Source organism: Bos indicus x Bos taurus, chromosome 6 (assembly GCF_003369695.1).
Source record: "Bos indicus x Bos taurus breed Angus x Brahman F1 hybrid chromosome 6, Bos_hybrid_MaternalHap_v2.0, whole genome shotgun sequence".
Classification (NCBI taxonomy): Eukaryota; Metazoa; Chordata; class Mammalia; order Artiodactyla; family Bovidae; genus Bos; species Bos indicus x Bos taurus.
In genome coordinates, this window is record NC_040081.1 from 19,609,710 (window position 1) to 19,632,470 (window position 22,761).

The window sequence follows — 22,761 nt, forward strand, 5'->3', positions numbered from 1 at the left end:
ATTTTTGTTGAGGACATGGAAGCAATAAAACTTGAACTTAATCTTGCTACTCTTTGTCAGGACTTGCTTACCGCAAAGTGGTTCCAGACAATTTAATTAGTGGTACAATGTTGTACAACTGGATCATTTCCACACCTGAGCTGATCTAAAGTATAAAATAAACTTATTCACACAACCATTTTGACAGCCAAAACAAAACCCTCAGTCCTACTTTTCAGTACTTTGTATTGCAAGTATAAAATTGAAATTGCACATAACTAAGCTTTCAGTATGAAAGAACTTTCTCTGCAACATCCCTCTCTATCAACCATAACATATGTAACACCATGACATCTTCAAGGAAACTTGAAATTTTCTGGTGACTGAGCGTGAGCCTTAGTGCAAACTATCAGCCAGGATTTATACTAGGGCTATTTCAAGATCAAACCAATCACTCTCCTGAAGCAATCTTGATATAAAAACTTCAAATTATGTTACGTTTGACTTTCTCCATTCCTCTGCTGCTGCTGCTGCTAAGTCGCTTCAGTCGTGTCAGACTCTGTGCGACCCCATTGATGGAAGCCCAGCAGGCTCCCCTGTTCCTGGGATTCTCCAGGCAAGAACACTGGAGTGGGTTGTCATTTCCTTCTCCAATGCATGAAAGGGAAAAGTGAAAGTGAAGTCGCTCAGTCGTGTCTGACTCTTTGCGACCCCATGGACTACAGCCGACCAGGCTCCTCCATCCATGGGATTTTCCAGGCAAGAGTACTGGAGTGGGGTGCCATTGCTGTCTCTTCCATTCCTCTAGGAGCTTGAGAATAGCAACTTATGAAATGGACTTTCAACAGTGAAAATCAATGTTTAACTACATATTATAGAATTGCATTGCAATTTGAGTATTTTATAGGTAGGGTCTTGTATCAAATTATCATTTGACTTACAGACTCCAGAAGTCTTCTGTTATTTTTCAAAAAAGATGAACTGAGAAACATTGCAATATTCTTTATTTTCTAGATCATTTCCAACTTCTACTTAAATTTTACTTTTAACTTTTTATTTTAAAATAGTTATAGATTCACATAAAAGTTTTAAAAATAGTACATAGACTTCTGTGAACCCAACTATTAATAGCTTCCCCAATGGTGGCATCTTATATAATTACAGTACAATATCAAAGCTAGAAAATCATTTTTATTACAACACTGTTAACCACAGACCTTGCTTAGTTTTCGTCAGATTTAACATGTCTGTATTCATGAGCATATGTATAGTTTTATGGAACTTGATCCCACGTATAGGTTCATATGGGCTTCCCTGGTGGCTCAGATGGTAAAGAATCCACCCTCAATGCAAGAGACCTGGGTTCGACCCCTGAGTCAGAAGATACCCTGGAGAGGGGATTTTTGCCTGGAGAATTCCATGGACAGAGAAGCCTGGCGGGCCACAGTCCATGAGATCACAAAGAGTCGGACACAATGGAGCGACTAACACATAGTATAGGTAATCTTTTGAGATGGCCCTTTTCTCATTAATCATGATGCCCTTGGGATCCATCCAAGTTGTTACAAGTATAACCAGTCCGTTCCTTTTCATTGCTGAGTAGGATTCTGTAGCAAAGACACATCAGAATTTGTTTAATGATGTATGCATTGAAGGACATTAGGGTTATTTACAGTTTGGGGCTATTATGAATAAAGTTGCTATGACAAGCACGTGCAGGTTTTGAATGAATATGTTTTCCTTTCTCTGGGATAAGTGCCACTGTCTTGTGGTAACTGTATCTGTAGTTTTATAAGAAAGTAACACATTATTTTTCAGAGTGGTTGTACCATTTTACATTCCAACCAGCAATGTATGAGTGATTCAGTTTCTCCACATCCTTGTCAATGCGTGGTCATGTTACTTTATTTATTTTAGTCATTCTGATAGATGTTAGCTATCAGATAGCTCATTGTAGTTTTGATTTACATTTCCCTGATGGTTAAAAGCAGAAAGCTTTTTCACGCGCATGTGTACCAACTGTATATCCTCACTGGTAAAACGACCGTTTATGTCTTTTGCCCATTTTCTAACTGGACTCCTTTTTGTTTGTTTTTTACTTTCAAATTTTGAGAGTTCTTTATACACTCCAGATCCAAGACCTGTGTCAGATTTGCAAATATTTCTGGTTTGCAAATATTTTCTTCTAATCTTTAGCTTGTTTTTATCACCCTCATAATAGTTTTTGGCAGAGTAAACATTTGAAATTTTGATGAAGCCCAACTTACCAAAAAAGTTTTAATGCACTGTGCTTTTGGTGTCATGTGTAAGAACTCTTTTTCATCCCCAGATCCCAAAGCTTTTTCATATTTTTCTTCTAATGTTTTATAATTTAAAAATTTACATTTAAAACCATGATTCTTTCTGAGTTAACTTTTATATAAGGGATGCAATTTAGATATTCATTTTCTTTGTCTATGGCTATTCAATTGATCTAGCAACATTTGCTAAAAAGACTATCCTTTTTTTTTTTAATTTTTTTTTAAATTTTATTTTATTTTTAAACTTTACAAAATTGTATTAGTTTTGCCAAATATCAAAATGAATCCATCACAGGTATACATGTGCTCCCCATCCTGAACCTTCCTCCCTCCTCCCTCCCCATAGCATCCCTCTGGGTCGTCCCAGTGCACTAGCCCCAAGCATCCAGTATCGTGCATCGAACCTGGACTGGCATTTCGTTTCATACATGATATTTTACACGTTTCAATGCCATTCTCCCAAATCTTCCCACCCTCTCCCTCTCCCACAGAGTCCATAAGACTGTTCCATACATCAGTGTCTCTTTTGCTGTCTCATATACAGGGTTATTGTTATCATCTTTCTAAATTCCATATATATGTGTTAGTATACTGTATTGGTGTTTTTCCTTCTGGCTTACTTCACTCTGTATAATAGGCTCCAGTTTCATCCACCTCATTAGAACTGATTCAAATGAATTCTTTTTAATGGCTGAGTAATACTCCATTGTGTATATGTACCACAGCTTTCTTATCCATTCATCTGCTGATGGACATCTAGGTTGCTTCCATGTCCTGGCTATTATAAACAGTGCTGCGATGAACATTGGGGTACACGTGGCTCTTTCCCTTCTGGTTTCCTCAGTGTGTATGCCCAGCAGTGGGATTGCTGGATCATAAGGCAGTTCTATTTCCAGTTTTTTAAGGAATCTCCACACTGTTCTCCATAGTGGCTGTACTAGTTTGCATTCCCACCAACAGTGTAAGAGGGTTCCCTTTTCTCCACACCCTCTCCAACATTTATTATTTGTAGACTTTTGGATCGCAGCCATTCTGACTGGTGTGAAATGGTACCTCATAGTGGTCTTGATTTGCATTTCTCTGATAATGAGTGATGTTGAGCATCTTTTCATGTGTTTGTTAGCCATCTGTATGTCTTCTTTGGAGAAATGTCTGTTTAGTTCTTTGGCCTATTTTTCGATTGGGTCATTGATTTTTCTGGAGTTGAGCTATAGGAGTTGCTTGTATATTTTTGAGATTAGTTGTTTGTCAGTTGCTTCATTTGCTATTATTTTCTCCCATTCTGAAGGCTGTCTTTTCACCTTGCTGATAGTTTCCTTTGATGTGCAGAAGCTTTTAAAGTTAATTAGGTCCCATTTGTTTATTTTTGCTTTTATTTCCGATATTCTGGGAGGTGGGTCATAGAGGATCCTGCTGTGATGTATGTCAGAGAGTGTTTTGCCTATGTTCTCCTCTAGGAGTTTTATAGTTTCTGGTCTTATGTTTAGATCTTTAATCCATTTTGAGTTTATTTTTGTGTATGGTGTTAGAAAGTGTTCTAGTTTCATTCTTTTACAAGTGGTTGACCAGTTTTCCCAGCACCACTTGTTAAAGAGATTGTCTTTAATCCATTATATATTCTTGCCTCCTCTTCTCCAAATGAGTTGCTTTTATGCCTTTTTGTAGGTTCTCTATTCTATTCTATTGATCTATATGATATCTCTCCAATTACTGTGGCTACACAGGAAGTCAACATTGAGTAGAACGATTCTCTCTACCATTCTTTTCCAAATTCTTTTTTCACATAAAAGTTAGAATAAACTTGTCTATATCTACTAAAAATCTTGGGATTTTGATAAAAGTTATGCTAAACATATAGGTAAATTTGAGGAGAATCTGATTAAATTATTTAAAGTGTTCTTCACGTGAAACTTTAACAGGTATTGGTTGCCGTTGTTCTTGTTTAGTTGCTAACTCATGTCTGACTCTTTTGCCACCCCATGGACTGTAGCCCACCAGGCTCTTCTGTCCATGGGATTCTGCAGGCAAGCATATTGGAGTGGGTTGTCATTTCCTTCTCCAAAAGATCTTCCTGACCCAGGGATCAAATCCATGTCTCCTGAAGTGGCAGAAGGATTCTCTACCACTGAGCCACCAGGGAAGCCCTTGAACAGGTATAGCATTTTTAAAAGGTTTAAATTAAAAAGGCTTAAATAAATATAAATGAATGTGTTATTACTATACAAGTACTGTGGACTTGTTAACAACTTGGGTTTGAACTGCGCAGGTATGCTTACATGTGGATTCTTTTCATGGTAAGTACTGTGGTTCTAACTTAATCTGTAGTTGGTTGAATGTGTGGATGCAGAACTGCAGGTATGAGAGGACCCCTTGGATTCCCAAGGCGGACTGTGAGCTATACGGGGATTCTCAACAGCAAGAAGAACTGGCACCCAAATCCCTGCATTTTTTAAAGGTCAACTGTGTAATAAGAGTGTGTATTTTACATGGTTCTCTTTTTCTTATTTAAACTTTTGACATTTCACACAAAGAAACTTTAACCTTTTAAAATCCCACATGAAGAAAATAACACTGAAAAAATAGATAGCTTTCCACTAGTTCTCTACCTCTTTATGTCACCTTCATTTCAAATAAAGATTACAACACGATGTATTAATTCATTTTAATTAAAATATTCACCTCATGGTTACTCATTCAAGTTTATATAAAAATATTCCTACTACCAGCCCTACCTCTTTTGATTACAAAGTACAGTTAACTAGTAGTTTATAAAAGACCAACATTTTTATATGAGTGTTTAATGCTATAATTGGAAGAATTTGCCAAGTAAAAATTTACACATCTCTGTCAGTTTCAGTTCTTTCTGCTATTACGTTAGCTGACTTCTCTCACTTTCTACTAGAAAAAGAGATGATTTAACACATGGTTTGCTTTACATCATTCATATATACAATATATAATAATATAATACATATGTGATATACCTCTCTGTCTCAGACTCTGCACCTATTTGTATTCGTGTTTGGCACTAAACCAAGAGCACCACTAAGCAAATAGCAAACTTGTTCTTGGCAACTTTGTTATATTTTAAACCATTTAATATAAATCCCCTCTCCCTCTCTCTCTCTCTCTCTCTCTCTCTCTATATATATATATATATATACACACACTATGCTTTAGAGGCTTTTAGCTTTGGATTAAAATGCAGTTCAAATACAAGATTGTTATTACTTTTGGTAAAGCACCAAAATGCTTGAGAACCTCACTCTTGAAAGAGAAAACAGTTATAAATTTGTAGCATTCTGAGTCAAATATGGTCAAGTTTTGAGTTTCACAGCTAAGTATAACTTAGAGAAATGAAAAACATTTATGTTAGAGAATTTTTTTCCCATAAAAGTCGGAAGAAAAAAAAAAGCCTTTGATCTCATTCTCTTGGTGCACTTTTAGTATGTTAAATGCCAAAAAGTTCAAAATGTAACTGCCTTATAATATAAAGTTACTCAATATAAACAAAAAAGTGTTAAGGAGACTATATCTTTACACTGTCTCACTGGAGAATAATTTTTAAAAGTAGGAAAACAGTGTGCTAATTTTGAATCTCACCTTAAGAATCTAAGACCAGCATTTCAAGAAAAAAAATTTCCTGAAAGAGACAGTTACTTTTATTTATATTATCAAGATATTTCTACTTCCACTTATATTTGCTAGCATATTTCACTTAAAGTAGAAGTTTTCATGGTTACCAAATGGTTCAACGGTATGCACAAAGGCTTATATTTGATGGACTTTGTGCTTACAGGCAAAAAATAAATTTTTGGGTTGTTAAGAAAAAAAAAAAACCAGAAAACTTTGATCTTGCTCATCTTACTTTGGAATCAAAGCAGCCCATGTGCTCACTGTACCAGCTACCTGGGGTATAACTTCCCACCTGTGGTCCCTAAAGAATAAGAAGCAGCACGTGGTGATACTTCCGAGAAACGAAAACTCTAGGGCCTGGCCTCAGACTCTGGGGTAGGGCCCAGCATTCTGTTATAACATGCCATACAAATGATTCTGATGGATGTCCTAGTTTGAAAAGCAATGGTTTAGAACAATATAGCATTCTTACATTCTGACTAAAGATGCTAAAACAAACTTTTATGTTTCATTTTCCCCAAAGGAGGATGATGTTTGTATTACAGATGAGACAGTTCTTCATTATGGTGAACTTTTAGCATCCCTGACCTTCCGGCACCAAGAGCAATAAATAATGCTGTTTACCATACCCCTTAAGAGTTTGGTAAGAACCTTAAGAATCACTGATAGAGGAAAAGGCTCTATTTGGGTCCTTCCATTCTCCATCTTGGCTACAACTCTATCCAAAGACCTTGACCACATCCTTCCCTTCCCAGTCACTTCTGCTGGAAAAAGAAAGAGTGATCCCTTTGGTTTCTAGAAGCATATAACACAAGGGTCAGGGAAAAGCAGAGACTTTGCATTGAGGCCCACTTTTACTAGCTTTATCATGTATCACCATCTTATTTTACATTTTTTCCTAATGTTAAGATCAATTATTCTTTTACACCCCAAATACTCTCTGGAAAACAATTGGGGAAATAAAAATTGGTATTTACATAAATGATCCTCATCAGAATAAGCTTTCCAATTTAAAAACCTTAGTCATCTACTGTAAACAGAAGTTGATAAAAAAGTATGCCTTACCAGTAATTGAATAATCTGCCACTAGGACTGAAAAATTATACATTCCCTTAGAACCATAAATTTAATCAGTGAGTTACATAGCAGGAACTAGAATACACAAGTTTGTAATTCTTGTTCTAAGAATTCATAAATATCTGTCCCAAGCAAATGAAATCTATAACATTATTATATTATATATATTATATAATACAATACCTCTAGATAGATGAGATCTTACTATCTCCTTCTAGTAAAACTCTAACATCAATTTTTTGGTCTTTTTTCTCAACTGATAAGTATATACTCTAAACTGGGTGGCAGGGGGTAAATGAGTGGAGACGTTTAAGGTTTTAGATGTCACCCTCATATCCGTCTCCCTAGGAGTTAGTGCTCTCATGCAGCTCAAAAGCAAAACCAAGGCCACATGAATACCTAAGTGGACCATATTTCTAAGATAGTAGAACTCTGAATATAAGGAAAAAAAAGGGATTATAAACGGAACAATACCTAAGTAACTATCTTCTTCTATTGCTTTTATTTCCTATAAGGTCATGCTTCTGACTCCTCCCTTCTATATGACTGATATGGTTATTAGGGACGAGGAGCCACTCCTAATACAGGAACCATCCACCTAAAACTATCAGAGAACAGAAAGGATGCAGGGAAATCTCGATGGAGTAAGTGTCTTAAAGCAGCTCTATTCTAGGTCTTCAGGCAGAAGACTATATCTGTTCTCCCTTTCATACTCAGAGGGAAAAAATTCCAAAGGCAAGCACAGAGTCTTGGACTGTACTTTTTTTGTTTTGACAAAACAAAACTGGAGTTTTGTCTCTGGACTTAACAAAAGTAGTCTTCAGGCTCACAGAATGATACTAGTTCATTAAAGCAGGAAATCACAGGTATTTGAGGACAAACGGGAATAGGGACTATGCTATTGCCCGGGTCTTCTCAGTGCAGACTGTTGGTTGAAGATTTTCTATCAGGGGACAATGATTAACACTGACTCAAACATTTCACTTTTCACAATTCATCTTCTGTAGAACCATGTGATCACAACTACCTGCATGAGAACTGTGAGCATACACACTCAATTCAGAAGTGAGAATAACCGCAAACAAACTGGAACTCAACTTAGCAGGTATATGTTTCACATAGATATGGGTAAAATAATTCCGAAATTACTGTCTAAACACTGAGGGACTGAACAAATGAGCAAAAACACAGGTGATATTGGGTGCTATAATTTTTACTGTTGTGAAAGGTAGATACAGATACTGAATTCAGAAAAACTAGGAAGAATCTTATGGTACTGGATTGGGATTAGAAGTATCAGTATAAAATCATGATTTTCAATATATATAGATTATAGACATATAATCTATGATATATATATATAGCAGTAGATGCTGATGTGTATGATTATGATGTGTGTGTGTACATAGATGTGTAGACACATACATCTATTTCCTAAGGGATCAATCTATATCTCTCTGCTGTGTGTGTGCTAAGTGGTTTCAGTAGTGTCTGACTCTGCGGCTTTATGGACTGCAGCCTGCCAGTCTCATCTGTTCATAGGATTCTCCAGGCAAGAATACTGGAGTAGGTTGCTGTGGCCTCCTCCAGGGGATCTTCCCGACTCAGGGATTGAACCTGTGTCTGTTATGTCTAACCTGCATTGGCAGGTGGGTTCTTCACCACTAGCGCCACCTGGGAAGCCCACATCTCTCTGCCAAGAGAACCTAGAAGCAACACTGCTGACAATGAGCATACCTAGTGCCCAAATCTTAGTTTCTAAATACCATTCTCTACTAAAAGGAACCTGGGTTCCTTGGAGAAACAGTTGATTCTAGGGCTGGGGCAGGGAAATGACAAAATGAGCCTGTAATATTTTGTTATACCCAAAATTAAGGACATCGTCATAGAACAATTGGGGCATTTCCAAAGGATCAGGAGCTAGCCTGAAGGCAGCTACAACAACTTGAGCACTGAAACTTAACTTAAAAATTTTATGAGTAGAAAGGAAGAAAGAAAAAAAGGAAAGATAGAAGAAAGGAGAAAGAAGACTTCCTCACAGTGCAGTGACAACTAATAAATATAGAAATATGATGGAGTTGAAAAATCACTATTTTGCAACTATCACAGGCAAGAAGCATCAAATGAATATAAACTAGTAAGTGAAAGATTGAAAAGAAACAAGTTATTATGTAGTCTTATATCTCCCTACAAACTACCTAAGTCAGTATAGCAAAATAGTAATATGACAGAGACCCCTGGCAGACCCCAGCTTAACCAAATGATTAAAGTTAACATAACTGGGCCCAAACAGATATAATATGCCTTCTGATAATGAAGCACTGAGAAGGACGCAACATTATTTTTGTAGCATTCCCACCAAAAATGCGTAAAGTGAATCTGATTATGAGGAAACATTAAACAAATCCAAATTGAGAGACAGTCTACCAAAAACTTGGCCAGCACCCTTCAAAAAAGTTCATGTTATGAAAGACAAAAAACATCTGAGGTCTGAGAAACTATTCAACATTAAAGGAAACTAAGGAGACATGACAACTAAATGTACTAGAATCTTCTGAACTCTATATTAGATAAAAGTATGTACTAAAGTAAATATCCTGTTTTGATCATTGTACTACAGCTATATAAGAAAATGGTCTTGTTCTCAAAGGTAAGTACAGAGAAGTGAAGTCATGATGTCTGCAACGTACTCCCCAACAGTCCGTTTAAAAACACACACTAATAATAGTAACAACAACAATAAAAATAATAATGTAAATTAAATATCCAGTTGTCTTTTCTTAAAACTAAATAATCCCAACTATTTTAGCCTTTTAAATCTCAATGAGACAAAAAAGTTGCCTGGAAGTTTGAAAAAAAGAAAAGGATCTGCATGGTTACCACAATTCTGGGAACCTCTACAGGTCCAGGACTTTAGTTGGGTTAATTTTCATCAGGACCAGAAATTAAATAGTAAAGACAGGCCCCCAGACATATCTTTTGGATGTAACTCCATTCTAGGTGTCACAGTGCCTTTGTCATCTGGATTGACACAAGTTTTGTCCTGACTCAGAAGTCCCCAAACTCCCCAGTCAAAAACTTCCTCCTCTCCAGGAACGTCTGGGGCCAAGCAAAAAACTCACTCTCACGTGGATGGAAAGTGGTGTTGGAGGCAGAACACTCCTCTGCAGACCCCAAAGCTGTTCATTTTTCTCAGTAAATATTTACTGAACACCAAGGGGGAAAAAACGGAGAAGGGAATAGCAACCCACTCCATTATTCTTGCCTGGAGAATTCCCTGGACAGAGGAGCCTGGCAGGCTATAGTCCATGGAGTCGCAAAGAGTTGGACATGACTGAGTGTCTGACACACTCAGACAAGGGGGGATAAAAAAAGATCTACAGTTTCAATCCAGTTCAACTTTTTAAAAAAAAGTATTGAGGACCTATTCACAGAAGTCCTATATTTAAAGAGTTCACAGTTTATTGGAGAAGGAAAATATGTATGTAAACGTAGTATAAGAGAAGTATTCTGTAAGTATCAAAAATGAAGTATAAGAAATACTAAAGGAATATTGAAAGGAAGTGATTAATTCTGACTACTGTGTTAGTACTTTTTAACAGTTATTACTTATAGTTTGGCACTCTACTTTTTTTATATTAGTTCACTGAATATACCAACAGTCTCATAAGGTAAGTAGTATTATTATCACTATTTACAGATAAGGCCATTGAGGTACAGAGAACTGTCTGTTGAGAATACAGAGAATTCAGACATTCTCAGAAAGGGATCGGGCCACAGGTTATCTAGCTAGCTATTAGGCCAGGTTTCAAACCCAGGCAATCTGATTCCATAACTGATGAAGAAGCTTTGTTAATTCTTAAAAGATGAATATAATTTCAAGAAATGGGAAATAGAGGAATATTTAAGGCTGCAAGAAAAATAAAGGTGAAGGCATGGAGAGAGAAAATACAGATCTTAGAAGGAAAACAAGAAATTTAGACAATGGTACATAAGATGGAGGGGGAGAAATGGGTGAGCAGAGTGAATGAAATTAGATAGGTTTATGAACTATGTTAGACTCTTTTATGAGAATTAATACAGTCTCTGATGGTAAAGAAGCTGATTCTCATGCACCATAATCTTGATGTAAATAGAGTTGATTTCTGACACATTAAAATGAACCAAGTACCAATAATACCTTAGTAGAATTTAATTTCTCCTAAAAGATAGTACCAGAGCACAAATCATGAGAACACATTCATAGTGACATCTGCACCATGATGTACAATAATTTCATTTCACAAAGATCCTATTAACTGTGCAATATTGAAATCACCAGAACTCAAAACAGAACCTTGAAAAATACCACAACTCTACCTTAGTTAAACAAGACTACAAACCTTTTACAGTAAATGAAATGTGAGTATACCATGAGATCCACTGTTCTAGCTCCATCTTTGTCATAATATTTATTAAAACAAAGTGATCCAATTAAAGGAATAAAATGAGTAATATATTCCATGAGCTCCATTAGATATGCACTTCTAACCAGTAAAACAACCAGACATGAATGCTTAATGTCAAATTCCTGAGTTGTTAGCAGATATAATTGAGTGTTCATATTAATAAGTGAAAATACCATTTTGCCTTCATAGTAAATTAATTATAGTTAAAGAAAAACATGCCACACTTAAAAGGCTGTTTTCATTTTAATATAAGTATTAATAAAAATTTGACTTTTATTTAGTAAACTATAGGTTTAACCCATTCAAAATCTATAACTGAAGAGTATAGAAAATTTAATTGCATGTACAATGAAAACATCTAAGCTTTGTAAAATGCCAAAAAAAATCAAAATTAAAACATTAACAAATTCACTAGTGACTATTTTTCATATAGTTAATAAAAACAAAAAATGACTTTCATTTTTATAAAATATCTTTGCAGCAGCATTCTTAACTATCCAATATAATCTTCTTCCATTTTGGAAGAATTCTAAAATGTTTCCTTGATTAATAGAACAGAAGTGATTAGTGAGATACAGGAATGTCAGGATGTATCAGAGAAGAGAAGAACATGAAAAAGGAAGGCAAATGATTTTAGAGTGCTTTAAAAATCAAAACTTATATTTAGATTGCTGCTGCTGCTGCTAAGTCGTTTCAGTCGTGTCGGACTCTGTGCGACCCCATAGATGGCAGCCCACCAGGCTCCCTCATCCCTGGGATTCTCCAGGCAAGAACGCTGGAGTGGGTTGCCATTTCCTTCTCCAATGCATGAAAGTGAAAAGTGAAAGTGAAGTCGCTCAGTCGTGTCCGACTCTGTGCAACCCCATAGACGGCAGCCCACCAGGCTCCTCCGTCCATGGGATTTTCCAGGCAAGAGTACTGGAGTGGGGTGCCATTGCCTTCTCTGATATTTAGATTAGTATAAAACTAAAGAACACATAAACAATTAAAGAAATAGAATGCTGAGCTATGAAAATGTTCCTCCTCTAAAAATACCTAAAATGGCATTTAAACTTCAACTATTATCCTTTACCTGTTTAATCGGACTTCTGAGAGTAAGGAAAATCCATAGGACCTGATAAAGGGGGAAAGGGACTAAAAAGCAGTGTAATGATCTCACTGACACCACAGCTGCCTGGAGGGTATCTACTGATAATAGGGCTCTAGGCTTTAACAGCAAGAGAAAGAAGAGAGGCTAGTCCTTGATCCCTAGCATGGTGGAGAGCTGAAACTAGTATCACTACATGGAAGCAGAAACCTTGAAAAGCTATATTCATTGTGAAAAGATGTTTTTTTTTAAAGCTCTATTCAACAACAAAGAAAGGTGAAAAAGTTAATTTTCTGTGTAAGCCTCAGTTCTAGATAGAAAAGGCCGAAGGAATCGCAACCTGAAAAAATAAGTTCCAGTGCATTAAGTGCAATAGTTTAAGATGTCTGGCATACACAAACATAAATTCTAACTATGGGAATTCATTTCTAACCAGGTCTCACAAGATTCCAAAATTTAGGGAACCCCAAAAATGAATTCAGCATCTAAAATTACAAAATTGACAGGGATGTGAGACACCAGGAGTGAAGTCAACAGAAACAATGAACAGAAGTATTAGACCTCAATGAATATCAGCTATTAGAAATAATATATGCAGTATACAAAATCACTATGTTTAAACAATTATAAAAAGAGAAAATTGAAACAAGACCAAGGAAAATATATCATCAAAATAAACAAACCAAATGTAGTTTTTAGCGATAAAAAATATATTTAACTAAAAAATCTATCAAAATATTTTTTCAAATAATATTTTAAATAATTGGGGGAAATTATTATGAAGTGGTTATTAGATGATGAAGGAATTTTTGTTGATTTTTATTAAGCATGATAATGACATGGTGATTATTTAAGATGTCAATATTGTTTAGATGTGTATTATGGGTGACATATTATCTGGGATAGGTTTCAAAATACTTCAGCAAAGAAAAAACAAAGAACAGATTTGGCAAACGTGGGAAATACTAAACTAAAGCAATGTGTATATGTAAAATTTTTGTAATAAAAATAAAATGAAAACTCAGTGGATAGTATGATCAGAATGTTAGAGATAGCCAAAGAGAGAACTAGAGAACTGGAAGATGGGTCAGAGGAGGGTATCCAGAGTATGAATGAAATTTAAAGAGACAAAACAAAAAACAATTTACCTTCCTTTGGGCTCACTGCTGCAGGAAGTGTATCCCAATCAAGGGTCCAAGTAGGGCAAGGGTGGGGAGAAAACATCACTTCAATGCCTTTTTCCTGGAAAAGGAGACAGGCCCTTTCCAAATTAATGAATTAATATAATCCTGTTATATTCTAGAACACCAAATTCTATTTTCTACACTGGCAAGGTGAAATACAGATTCTAATAAACATCAAGCATTCCTCAAAATATTGTTACATAAGAGATATATGTTGAAATATATATACTCTTCCAAATATCTCTAGCTATTCCATGACTGCAGAATATCACAAGGTATTTCAAAGAAGTAGGAACTTGTAATAATCATCAGAAAAATATTTCATATATAGCCACCCAGAGAGAAAAGTAAAATATCTGTGAAGAGATATAATTGAGTTCCATAGGCCATACTAATACATAGTTGAGTCTGATGCACTGCCTGGTGTAACACTGAATAAATGCTTGGTGAATGAATGAACAGGTGGTTTATTCTCTTTCTCTAATTGTTATCACAGTGTATTCTATTTTTTTGTTTGTTTGTTTGCTTGCTTGTTTATGATCTTAAATACAACCCTAATAGATTCTCTTCTTTAGATTCACACTATGGGATCTGAGACTATCACGAAAATTTGTATTTGACCTTGTTCTCTGCTTACTGTTAAAACTCTTTAAACACTTACCCTGACTTCTGCAAACAGAAGTCAGAAACAAGTAAAAGCAGAAGAAATAATGATCAAGATGTTTTTGAAAAGTATTCTTCCCCCCAAAACAAGAAATAAATGTTGAGTTTCTTAACAGTATGGTTACTTTCCTATTAAACTTCCTACTAAAATTATTACCTGAAGTGACATAGAAGTAATAAGCCACCTAGAAATATTAGGTGTCAAAGAGAAAAGTCACCTGAGAATAAAACTTTTATCAAAAACAATCCACATAATCAAAACTAACTCTGCATACATCCATCAAGGTCTGTCATGTATTATTCAAAAGTTGCTACAGCCTAGCAGCTATATTTAAAGGATCAAAAAGTCCGCACTTTAACATGCAACCCAAATATCATCATACTAGTCTCTTACGAGGACCTACAAAATCTCTAGAAAAGGATCCCTTTTGTTTAACCAACTAGTTCCCAACATTTAAAAAAATGATCGTCCCTCTTCCATATATAAAAAAATTCTCAGGTTCCTTCCTCATGTTGAATATTGTATATTTATTTATTTGATCTACAGACAGTGGCATGGCTTACTCATGGATTTTCAGACCCTTTGTAATAATATTTGGTGTCCACAGCCCACAAGATAGATATCCATGATTCTGGAATTGGTTTTTTTTTTAATCTCCAGGAATATCTTATTCAAAAGAAAAATCCCTGAAAATCAATCATTAACCCCTTTGTAATCAGTTAGTTTAGGAGATTACTTTCCATCATGAAAACTAGCTGAATTCCAGTCCAAAAGGAAATGGTAAAAAAGATTCTTTTGTTGGGGTATGTATATAGCTACAGGTATAGAGGCCAGAGTACTCACCTGCCTCCAGAAAGATAAACACATCTCTTTGACATCATCACCTCTTTCCTAAAACTCCCTTAGTCCAATCTAGCCATACTGAACTTCTTGATATTCCTCATTTTACCATACTCATTCTTAACTGAGGGTCTTTTATAAAATACAACTATTTTGAAATATAATTTCCATGCCATAAAATCTGTTCCTTTAAAGAGTACAATACAATGGTTTTTAAAATATTCACGGTTGTGTAACCATCACTACTATCTACCTTGAGAACATTTTCATCATCTCAAAAAAAGACATCCCATATCCATTAGCAGATATTCTCTGTTCTCTGCCCATAGCTCCCTGGCCTGGGCAACTACTGATCCATTTTCTGTCTCTGTAAATTTGTTCAGGGTCTTCTACTAGCTGGACTATATGCCTAGAACATATCCTCCAAATCTTCAAATGTTCATTCTGGTCATCTGATCAATGTCTTCACCTCATCAGTTAAGACTTCTTGACCACCTTATCTAAAATACGATCATGACCTCCATCATCTCCACTCCCCTCATCCCACATTATTTTTATAACACTTATCATTAGCTAATGTGTTACATATTTACTTGTGGTTTTTATTTACCTATCCCCACCAGAATGTAACCTCTATGAGGGCAGTCCAATTTGTTCTTCATATATTCAACATTCAGAACAATGTCTGGTGTTTAGTAAATACATGTACATTTTTTGACTGACTGGATGAATAAATAAATTTAAAACCTCTCAAGAATACGGGAGATTTTGGAGGCAAGACTGTGCCAGAGAAAATAGAAGGAAAAAAGGGTGAGATGTGAGCATTACCAAGAAAATTTTTTGTATTTTACACATCTGCTGCTGCTGCTGCTGCTAAGTCACTTCAGTCATGTCCAACTCTTCGCTACCCCATGGACTGCAGCCTACCAGGCTCCCCCGTCCATGGGATTTTCCAGGCAAGAGTACTGGAGTGGGGTGCCATTGCCTTCTCCGATTTTACACATCCACTTAGGACCAATTTCATGTGTCATCATGCAATTGGCAAAAACACACACACACACACACACACACACTCTGACTATACAGAAATGAAAAACTACAGTATAAATAAATACATTCACAGAATATGTTAATTTGATATAATATTGTCTTTCAAATATATGACAATGAGAAACTTAGCAAAAACAATGCCCTATTAAAAAGGAAAATGTTACTTAGGTGAACTTTAAAAAAGCTGGGAAAGTGATAAAAAGAAAAAACGTATCCAATACACACAATCAAGGTAGAATTAAAAGAAAATTGAAATTTTAGTTTATTTTTAGATTTGAAAACTTTGTTCTTTTAAAATTGCTGATGTGATGTCCCAGTCAACTTTCATACAATCATAAAGATTTAAAATTAAAAATGACTCATATACAAATGTATCAGATCAGATCAAACCATTCAATATCATAGTAATCCAAGTCTATGCCCCAACCAGTAACGCTGAAGAAGCTGAAGTTGAATGGTTCTATGAAGACTACAAGACCTTTTAGAACTAACACCCAAAAAAGATGTCGTATTCATTATAGGAGACTGGAATGCAAAAGTAGGAAGTCAAGAAACACGTGGAGTAACAGGCAAATTTGGCCTTGGAATACGAAATGAAGCAGGGCAAAGACTAATAGAGTTTTGCCAATAAAATGCACTGGTCATAACAAACACCCTCTTCCAACAACACAAGAGAAGACTCTATACATGGACATCACCAGATGGTCAACACTGAAATCAGATTGATTATATTCTCTGCAGCCAAAGATGGAGAAGCTCTATACAGTCAGCAAAAACAAGACCAGGAGCTGACTGTGGCTCAGACCATGAACTCCTTATTGCCAAATTCAGACTTAAATTGAAGAAAGTAGGGAAAACCACTAGACCATTCAGGTATGACCTAAATCAAATTCCTTATGATTATACAGTGGAAGTGAGAAATAGATTTAAGGGCCTAGATCTGATAGATAGAGTGCCTGATGAACTATGGAATGAGGTTTGTGACGTTGTACAGGAGACAGGGATCAAGACCATCCCCATGGAAAAGAAATGCAAAAAAGCAAAATGGCTGTCTGGGGAGGCCTTACAAATAGCTGTGAAAAGAAAAGAAGTGATAAGCAAAGGAGAAAAGGAAAGATATAAACATCTGAATGCAGAGTTCCAAAGAATACAAATGTATACCTCACTCTATAAAAGGAGAAATTGAGACCATTTGGTTAAATGCCTTACTAAAGGTATAATACTAATGTTAGCTTGACTACAAAGCTGGGTAGAACCCAAGTCACCTGGTCTCTAATATAGCCTTCCCAGGGACTATGGCCAAGTCAGTGACTAAGTCTCAGGCACAGAGACTGAGAGTGCAGGCCACTTTTGAGAAACATGGAACTCTGTGACAGAGGATTGAAGCTCGAGGATTCCTCACTACCTTGACCAAACCTTCGCAGAATTGCACGGAAGTCTGACTTTCCTGATGCCACCTTCCTTCCTTTCCTGTTTTCATGCACAGTGGTCAAACCTGCACCAGCTTTGAAGGCTCATGCACCCTCCTCTGGTGCCCTCCCCATCCCCTCACAGATGTTCCCCTCAGTGTTCCTGCAGCACATCTAACCCTATCTTGGAATTTGCTTCTTGGAGGACCTGAACTAACTCATCCCCTGTAATTTAAAATTTCAGGATTCCTTTATATTTTTAATATTATTACAAAGGGCTAATTTTTATGATTGTTTAACTTTTCTCTGAATATATTTATCTCTTTTATATAAATATTTTAAAGTGGAACAAAGGCAAATGTCTTTCCTAATATCATTTTGTTGCTGGAAAAGCACAGGCAGAAAAATCTGAATTACCAATCTTTTTTCAAGACTCTGTAAAAGTATGAATTCAAATAAAAGCACGGATTATTGGTTTGCTAAAATTTTAGAAATTAGTATTTTAATACAAAGATTACTCTCCTGACAATTAGTTTTACAAACAAAAACAATCAGGAGGTAAACGAAAGATTGCTGAACAATATAACCATCTGATCAAGACACATCAAACTACTATATCTTCTAAAATCAACTCCTGTTTCATTGTTTCATCACTAGGCTAACAAAACTTAGCTGAAGAGATGAGGAGCTGGTGCTACTACTAACATCTTCTTGTGCTTTCTAAATCAAAGAACTTTTTTAACACTAGAACTCAGATACTTCCTAACCCAAATAAGAAAAATATACTAATTTTTTTGCCAATACAACTCAGATGACTAGCTCAAATTACTTCATGAATTCCCTATTCAAATAAATCTTCAAGTAGTCTCAGTTAAAAGCAAGCCATTTTTGTAAATATTTTAAAGTATTTATTTATGTGGCTGCACCAGGTCTTAATTGTAGCATGTGGTATCTAGTTCTCTGACCAGGGGTTGAACCTGGGCCCTCTGCATTAGTAATGCAGTCTTAGCCACTGGACCACCAGAGAAGTTCCTTTGCAAATTGATTTGAACGATAGTGAAAAGAAAGCCTATTGGTGAAAACATATACACTTAGTACCATTAGAAACAAATTATGCTACAAACAGAGAAAAATAAATGATATGCATTCTTATTCTATATAAGGTAATAAAATCAAGGAATAAATTAAAAACAGAATTCAAAAATCTTAAATTTAGACAAAACTTTGGCAAATAAATTGAGATAATCATTCTCATATCTTTAATTCAAATCACCTCAAAATTAAAAAAAAACAAGACTAGTTCCTTGCAACAGAAAAACATCAGGTTAAAACAGTAAACTTGACCATATGAGATATGACTTTGGTGTATCAAATGTAAAACAAAATGTTTTGAGAAAAATACTCTTAAAAATATATATTCTGACTTATCTCCAAAGACACATTATAGTAAACATCTTCAATTTACTGTAATTAAATGAATTACTTCACTTAAATGAAAAGACTAGTGGAAAGTGTGATTGGTTAAGAGTGATGTAAATAAAATTTATAACAAAAATGTCAATAGATAATTACAAGTTGGGGTAGTATACTAAGCAACTTTTATCACATGGAATCTTTCAAACAAAATTTTAATAAAAACAACTGAATTACCATTAATTTAGTCATAGTGGGTCTTGGTCCTCCAATAAACGAAGGATCATTTTGCTCCTCTGCACTTGGGGCCTCATCCAAGTTTGGGGGCTGTTGACTTGAGGTGGTCTGTAATTCTGGTAAACTGATAAATTGGATCCCACATTGAGAAGCTGCTGTTTGTACTCTTGGCACTTCCTGAATCCTCTGGTACCAGGCAGCCACCAGTGGAAATTCTACCAGCTTTCCAGAAAGTTTCCTGCAGATAATTACCTAGGCAGAAAAAGAACAAAACATATTATTATACATAATTTTTGTTTGTTATAAGAGCTGATTGAAGTAACCGTACATACCATAAAATTCACACATTTTAAGTGTACAGTTCACAGAATGAGTTTCAGTAAATTTAAGCAGTTGTGCAACTATGATAACTTCCTACTGGAATGTTCAATGTCACAGAGGAAAGTTCCCTTGTGACTGCTGGCAATCAGTCTCTGCTCCCCAGTCAGTTGCAGGCAATCACTGATCTGCTTCTCATGTGTATAATTCTGCCTTTTCTAGAACTGCATGAAAATGGGATCACAAAATGTGGTTTGTTTCATTTAGCAGTATGATTCTGAGACTCATCCATGTAGTTGCATTTATCAGCAGTTTGTTGCTTTTTATGATGATGCAGCATTTAAAGAAAGACTTTTCAAATTAAAAACATTGGAAACCATTACCCCTGATGTAAATTAACGTTTATTTTGCCTTGGTCAGATGCTTTCTCCCTAGCACCACCACCAAACTTCAATTTCTTTAAAAATTAGAATGTTCTTCTTCTTTGTAAGACACTGAATGCTGTTTCCATAGAAAGTTATAATGTTACAAATAGATTATGACTTATAATTATGAACAGAAAAAGTGAAAAGGACAAATCACAGAAAATCTCTACAGATATATCTAGTTATCAGTTCAGTTCAGTCAATCAGTTGTGTCCGACTCTTTGAGACCCCATGAACTACAGCAAGCCAGGCCTCCCTGTCCATCACCACCTCCCGGAGGTCACCCAGACGCACGTCCATTGAGTCAGTGATGCCATCCAGCCATCTCATCCTCTGTCATACCCTTCTCCTCCTGCCCTCGATCCCTCCCAGCATCAGAGTCTTTTCCAATGAGTCAACTCTTCACATGAGGCCAAAGTACAGGAGTTTCAGCTTTAGCATCAGTCCTTCCAAAGAACACCCAGGACTGATATCCTTTAGAATGGACTGGTTGGAACTCCTTGCAGTCCAAGGGACTCTCAAGAGTCTTCTCCAACACCACAGTACAAAAGCATCAATTCTTCGGCGCTCAGCTTTCTTCACAGTCCAACTCTCACATCTATACATGACCACTGGAAAAACCATAGCCTTGACTAGATGGACCTTTTTTGGCACAGTAATGCCTCTGCTTTTCAATATGCTATCTAGGTTGGTCATAACTTTCCTTCAAAGGAGTAAGCGTCTTTTAATTTCATGGCTGCAATCACCATCTGCAGTGATTTTGCAGCCCCCCAAAAAATAAAGTCTGACACTGTTTCCACTGTTTCCCCATCTATTTCCCATGAAGTGATGGGACCGGATGCCATGATCTTTATTTCCTGAATGTTGAGCTTTAAGCCAACTTTTTCACTCTCCTCTTTCACCTTCATCAAGAGGCTTTTTAGTTCCTCTTCACTTTCTGCGATAAGGGTGGTGTCATCTGCATATCTGAGGTTATTGATATTTCTCCCAGCAATCTTGATTCCAGCTTGTGCTTCTTTCAGCACAGCGTTTCTCATGATATACTCTGCATAGAAGTTAAATAAGCAGGTTGACAATATACAGCCTTGGCGTACTCCTTTTCCTATTTGGAACCAGTCTGTTGTTTCATGTCCAGTTCTAACTGTTGCTTCCTGACATGCATATAGGTTTCTCAAGAGGCAGGTCAGGGGGTCTGGTATTCCCATCTCTTTCAGAATTTTCCACAGTTTGTTGTGATCCACACAGTCAAAGGCTTTGGCATAGTCAATAAAGCAAAAGTTGATGTTTTTCTGGAACTCTTGCTTTTTTGATGATCCAGCAGATGTTGGGAATTTGATCTCTGGTTCCTCTCCTTTTCTAAAACCAGCTTAAACATCTGGAAGTTCACGGTTCACGTATTGCTGAAGCCTGGCTTGGAGAATTTTGAGCATTACTTTACTAGGGTGTGAGATGAGTGCAATTGTGCAGTAGTTTGAGCATTCTTTGGCATTGCCTTTCTTTGGGATTGGAATGAAAACTGACCTTTTCCAGTCCTGTGGCCACTGCTGAGTTTTCCAAAATTGCTGGCATATTGAGTGCAGCACTTTCACAGAATCACCTTTCAGGATTTGAAATAGCTCAACTGAAATTCCTTCACCTCCACTAGCTTTGTTCGTAGTGATGCTTTCTAAGGCCCACTTGACTTCACATTCCAGGATGTCTGGCTCTAGGTGAGTGATCACACCATTGTGATTATCTTGGTTGTGAAGCTCTTTTTTGTACAGTTCTTCTGTGTATTCTTGCCACCTCTTCTTCAAACTGCTGCTTATGGCCCATTAAGAGATTTTGCTAACAAGTATGAAAGGGGAAATTAACAATAACACAATAATAGTGGGAGACTTTAATACCCCACTCACACCTATGGATAGATCAACTAAACAGAAAATTAACAAGAAAACACAAACTTTAAACGATACAATAGACCAGTTAGACCTAATTGATATCTATAGGACATTTCACCCGAAAACAATGAATTTCACCTTTTTCTCAAGCGCACACGGAACCTTCTCCAGGGTAGATCACATCCTGGGCCATAAATCTAGCCTTGGTCAATTCAAAAAAACTGAAATCATTCCAAGCATCTTTTCTGACCACAGTGCAATAAGATTAGATCTCAATTACAGGAGAAAAACTATTAAAAATTCCAACATATGGAGGCTGAACAACACGCTGCTGAATAACCAACAAATCACAGAAGAAATCAAAAAAGAAATCAAAATATGCATAGAAATGAATGAAAATGAAAACACGACAACCCCAAACCTGTGGGATACTGTAAAAGCAGTCCTAAGGGGAAAGTTCATAGCAATACAGGCATACCTCAAGACACAAGAAAAAGACAAATAAATAACCTAACTCTACACCTAAAGCAACTAGAAAAGGAAGAAATGAAGAACCCCCCGGTTAGTAGAAGGAAAGAAATCTTAAAAATTAGGACAGAAATAAATGCAAAAGAAACAAAAGAGACCATAGCAAAAATCAACAAAGCCAAAAGCTGGTTCTTTGAAAGGATAAATAAAATTGACAAACCATTAGCCAGACTCATCAAGAAACAAAGGGAGAAAAATCAAATCAATAAAATTAGAAATGAAAATGGAGAGATCACAACAGACAACACACAAATACAAAGGATCATAAGAGACTACTATCAGCAAT

General features: G+C 36.1%; 1 protein-coding gene across 4 annotated transcripts in view; it reads right to left on the reverse strand.

The window, feature by feature from the left end:
* Positions 1–22,761, reverse strand: part of GSTCD (glutathione S-transferase C-terminal domain containing) — a 151,707-nt gene that overhangs the window by 105,964 nt on the left and 22,982 nt on the right. For all 4 annotated transcript variants that reach the window (XM_027543904.1, XM_027543908.1, XM_027543906.1 and 1 more), the window contains 2 exons: positions 19,325–19,576; positions 13,676–13,769 (listed from right to left, as the gene is read on the reverse strand). In XM_027543904.1, the coding sequence (XP_027399705.1) occupies positions 13,676–13,769; positions 19,325–19,576 (346 nt within the window). The remainder of the gene's footprint in view (positions 1–13,675; positions 13,770–19,324; positions 19,577–22,761) is intronic.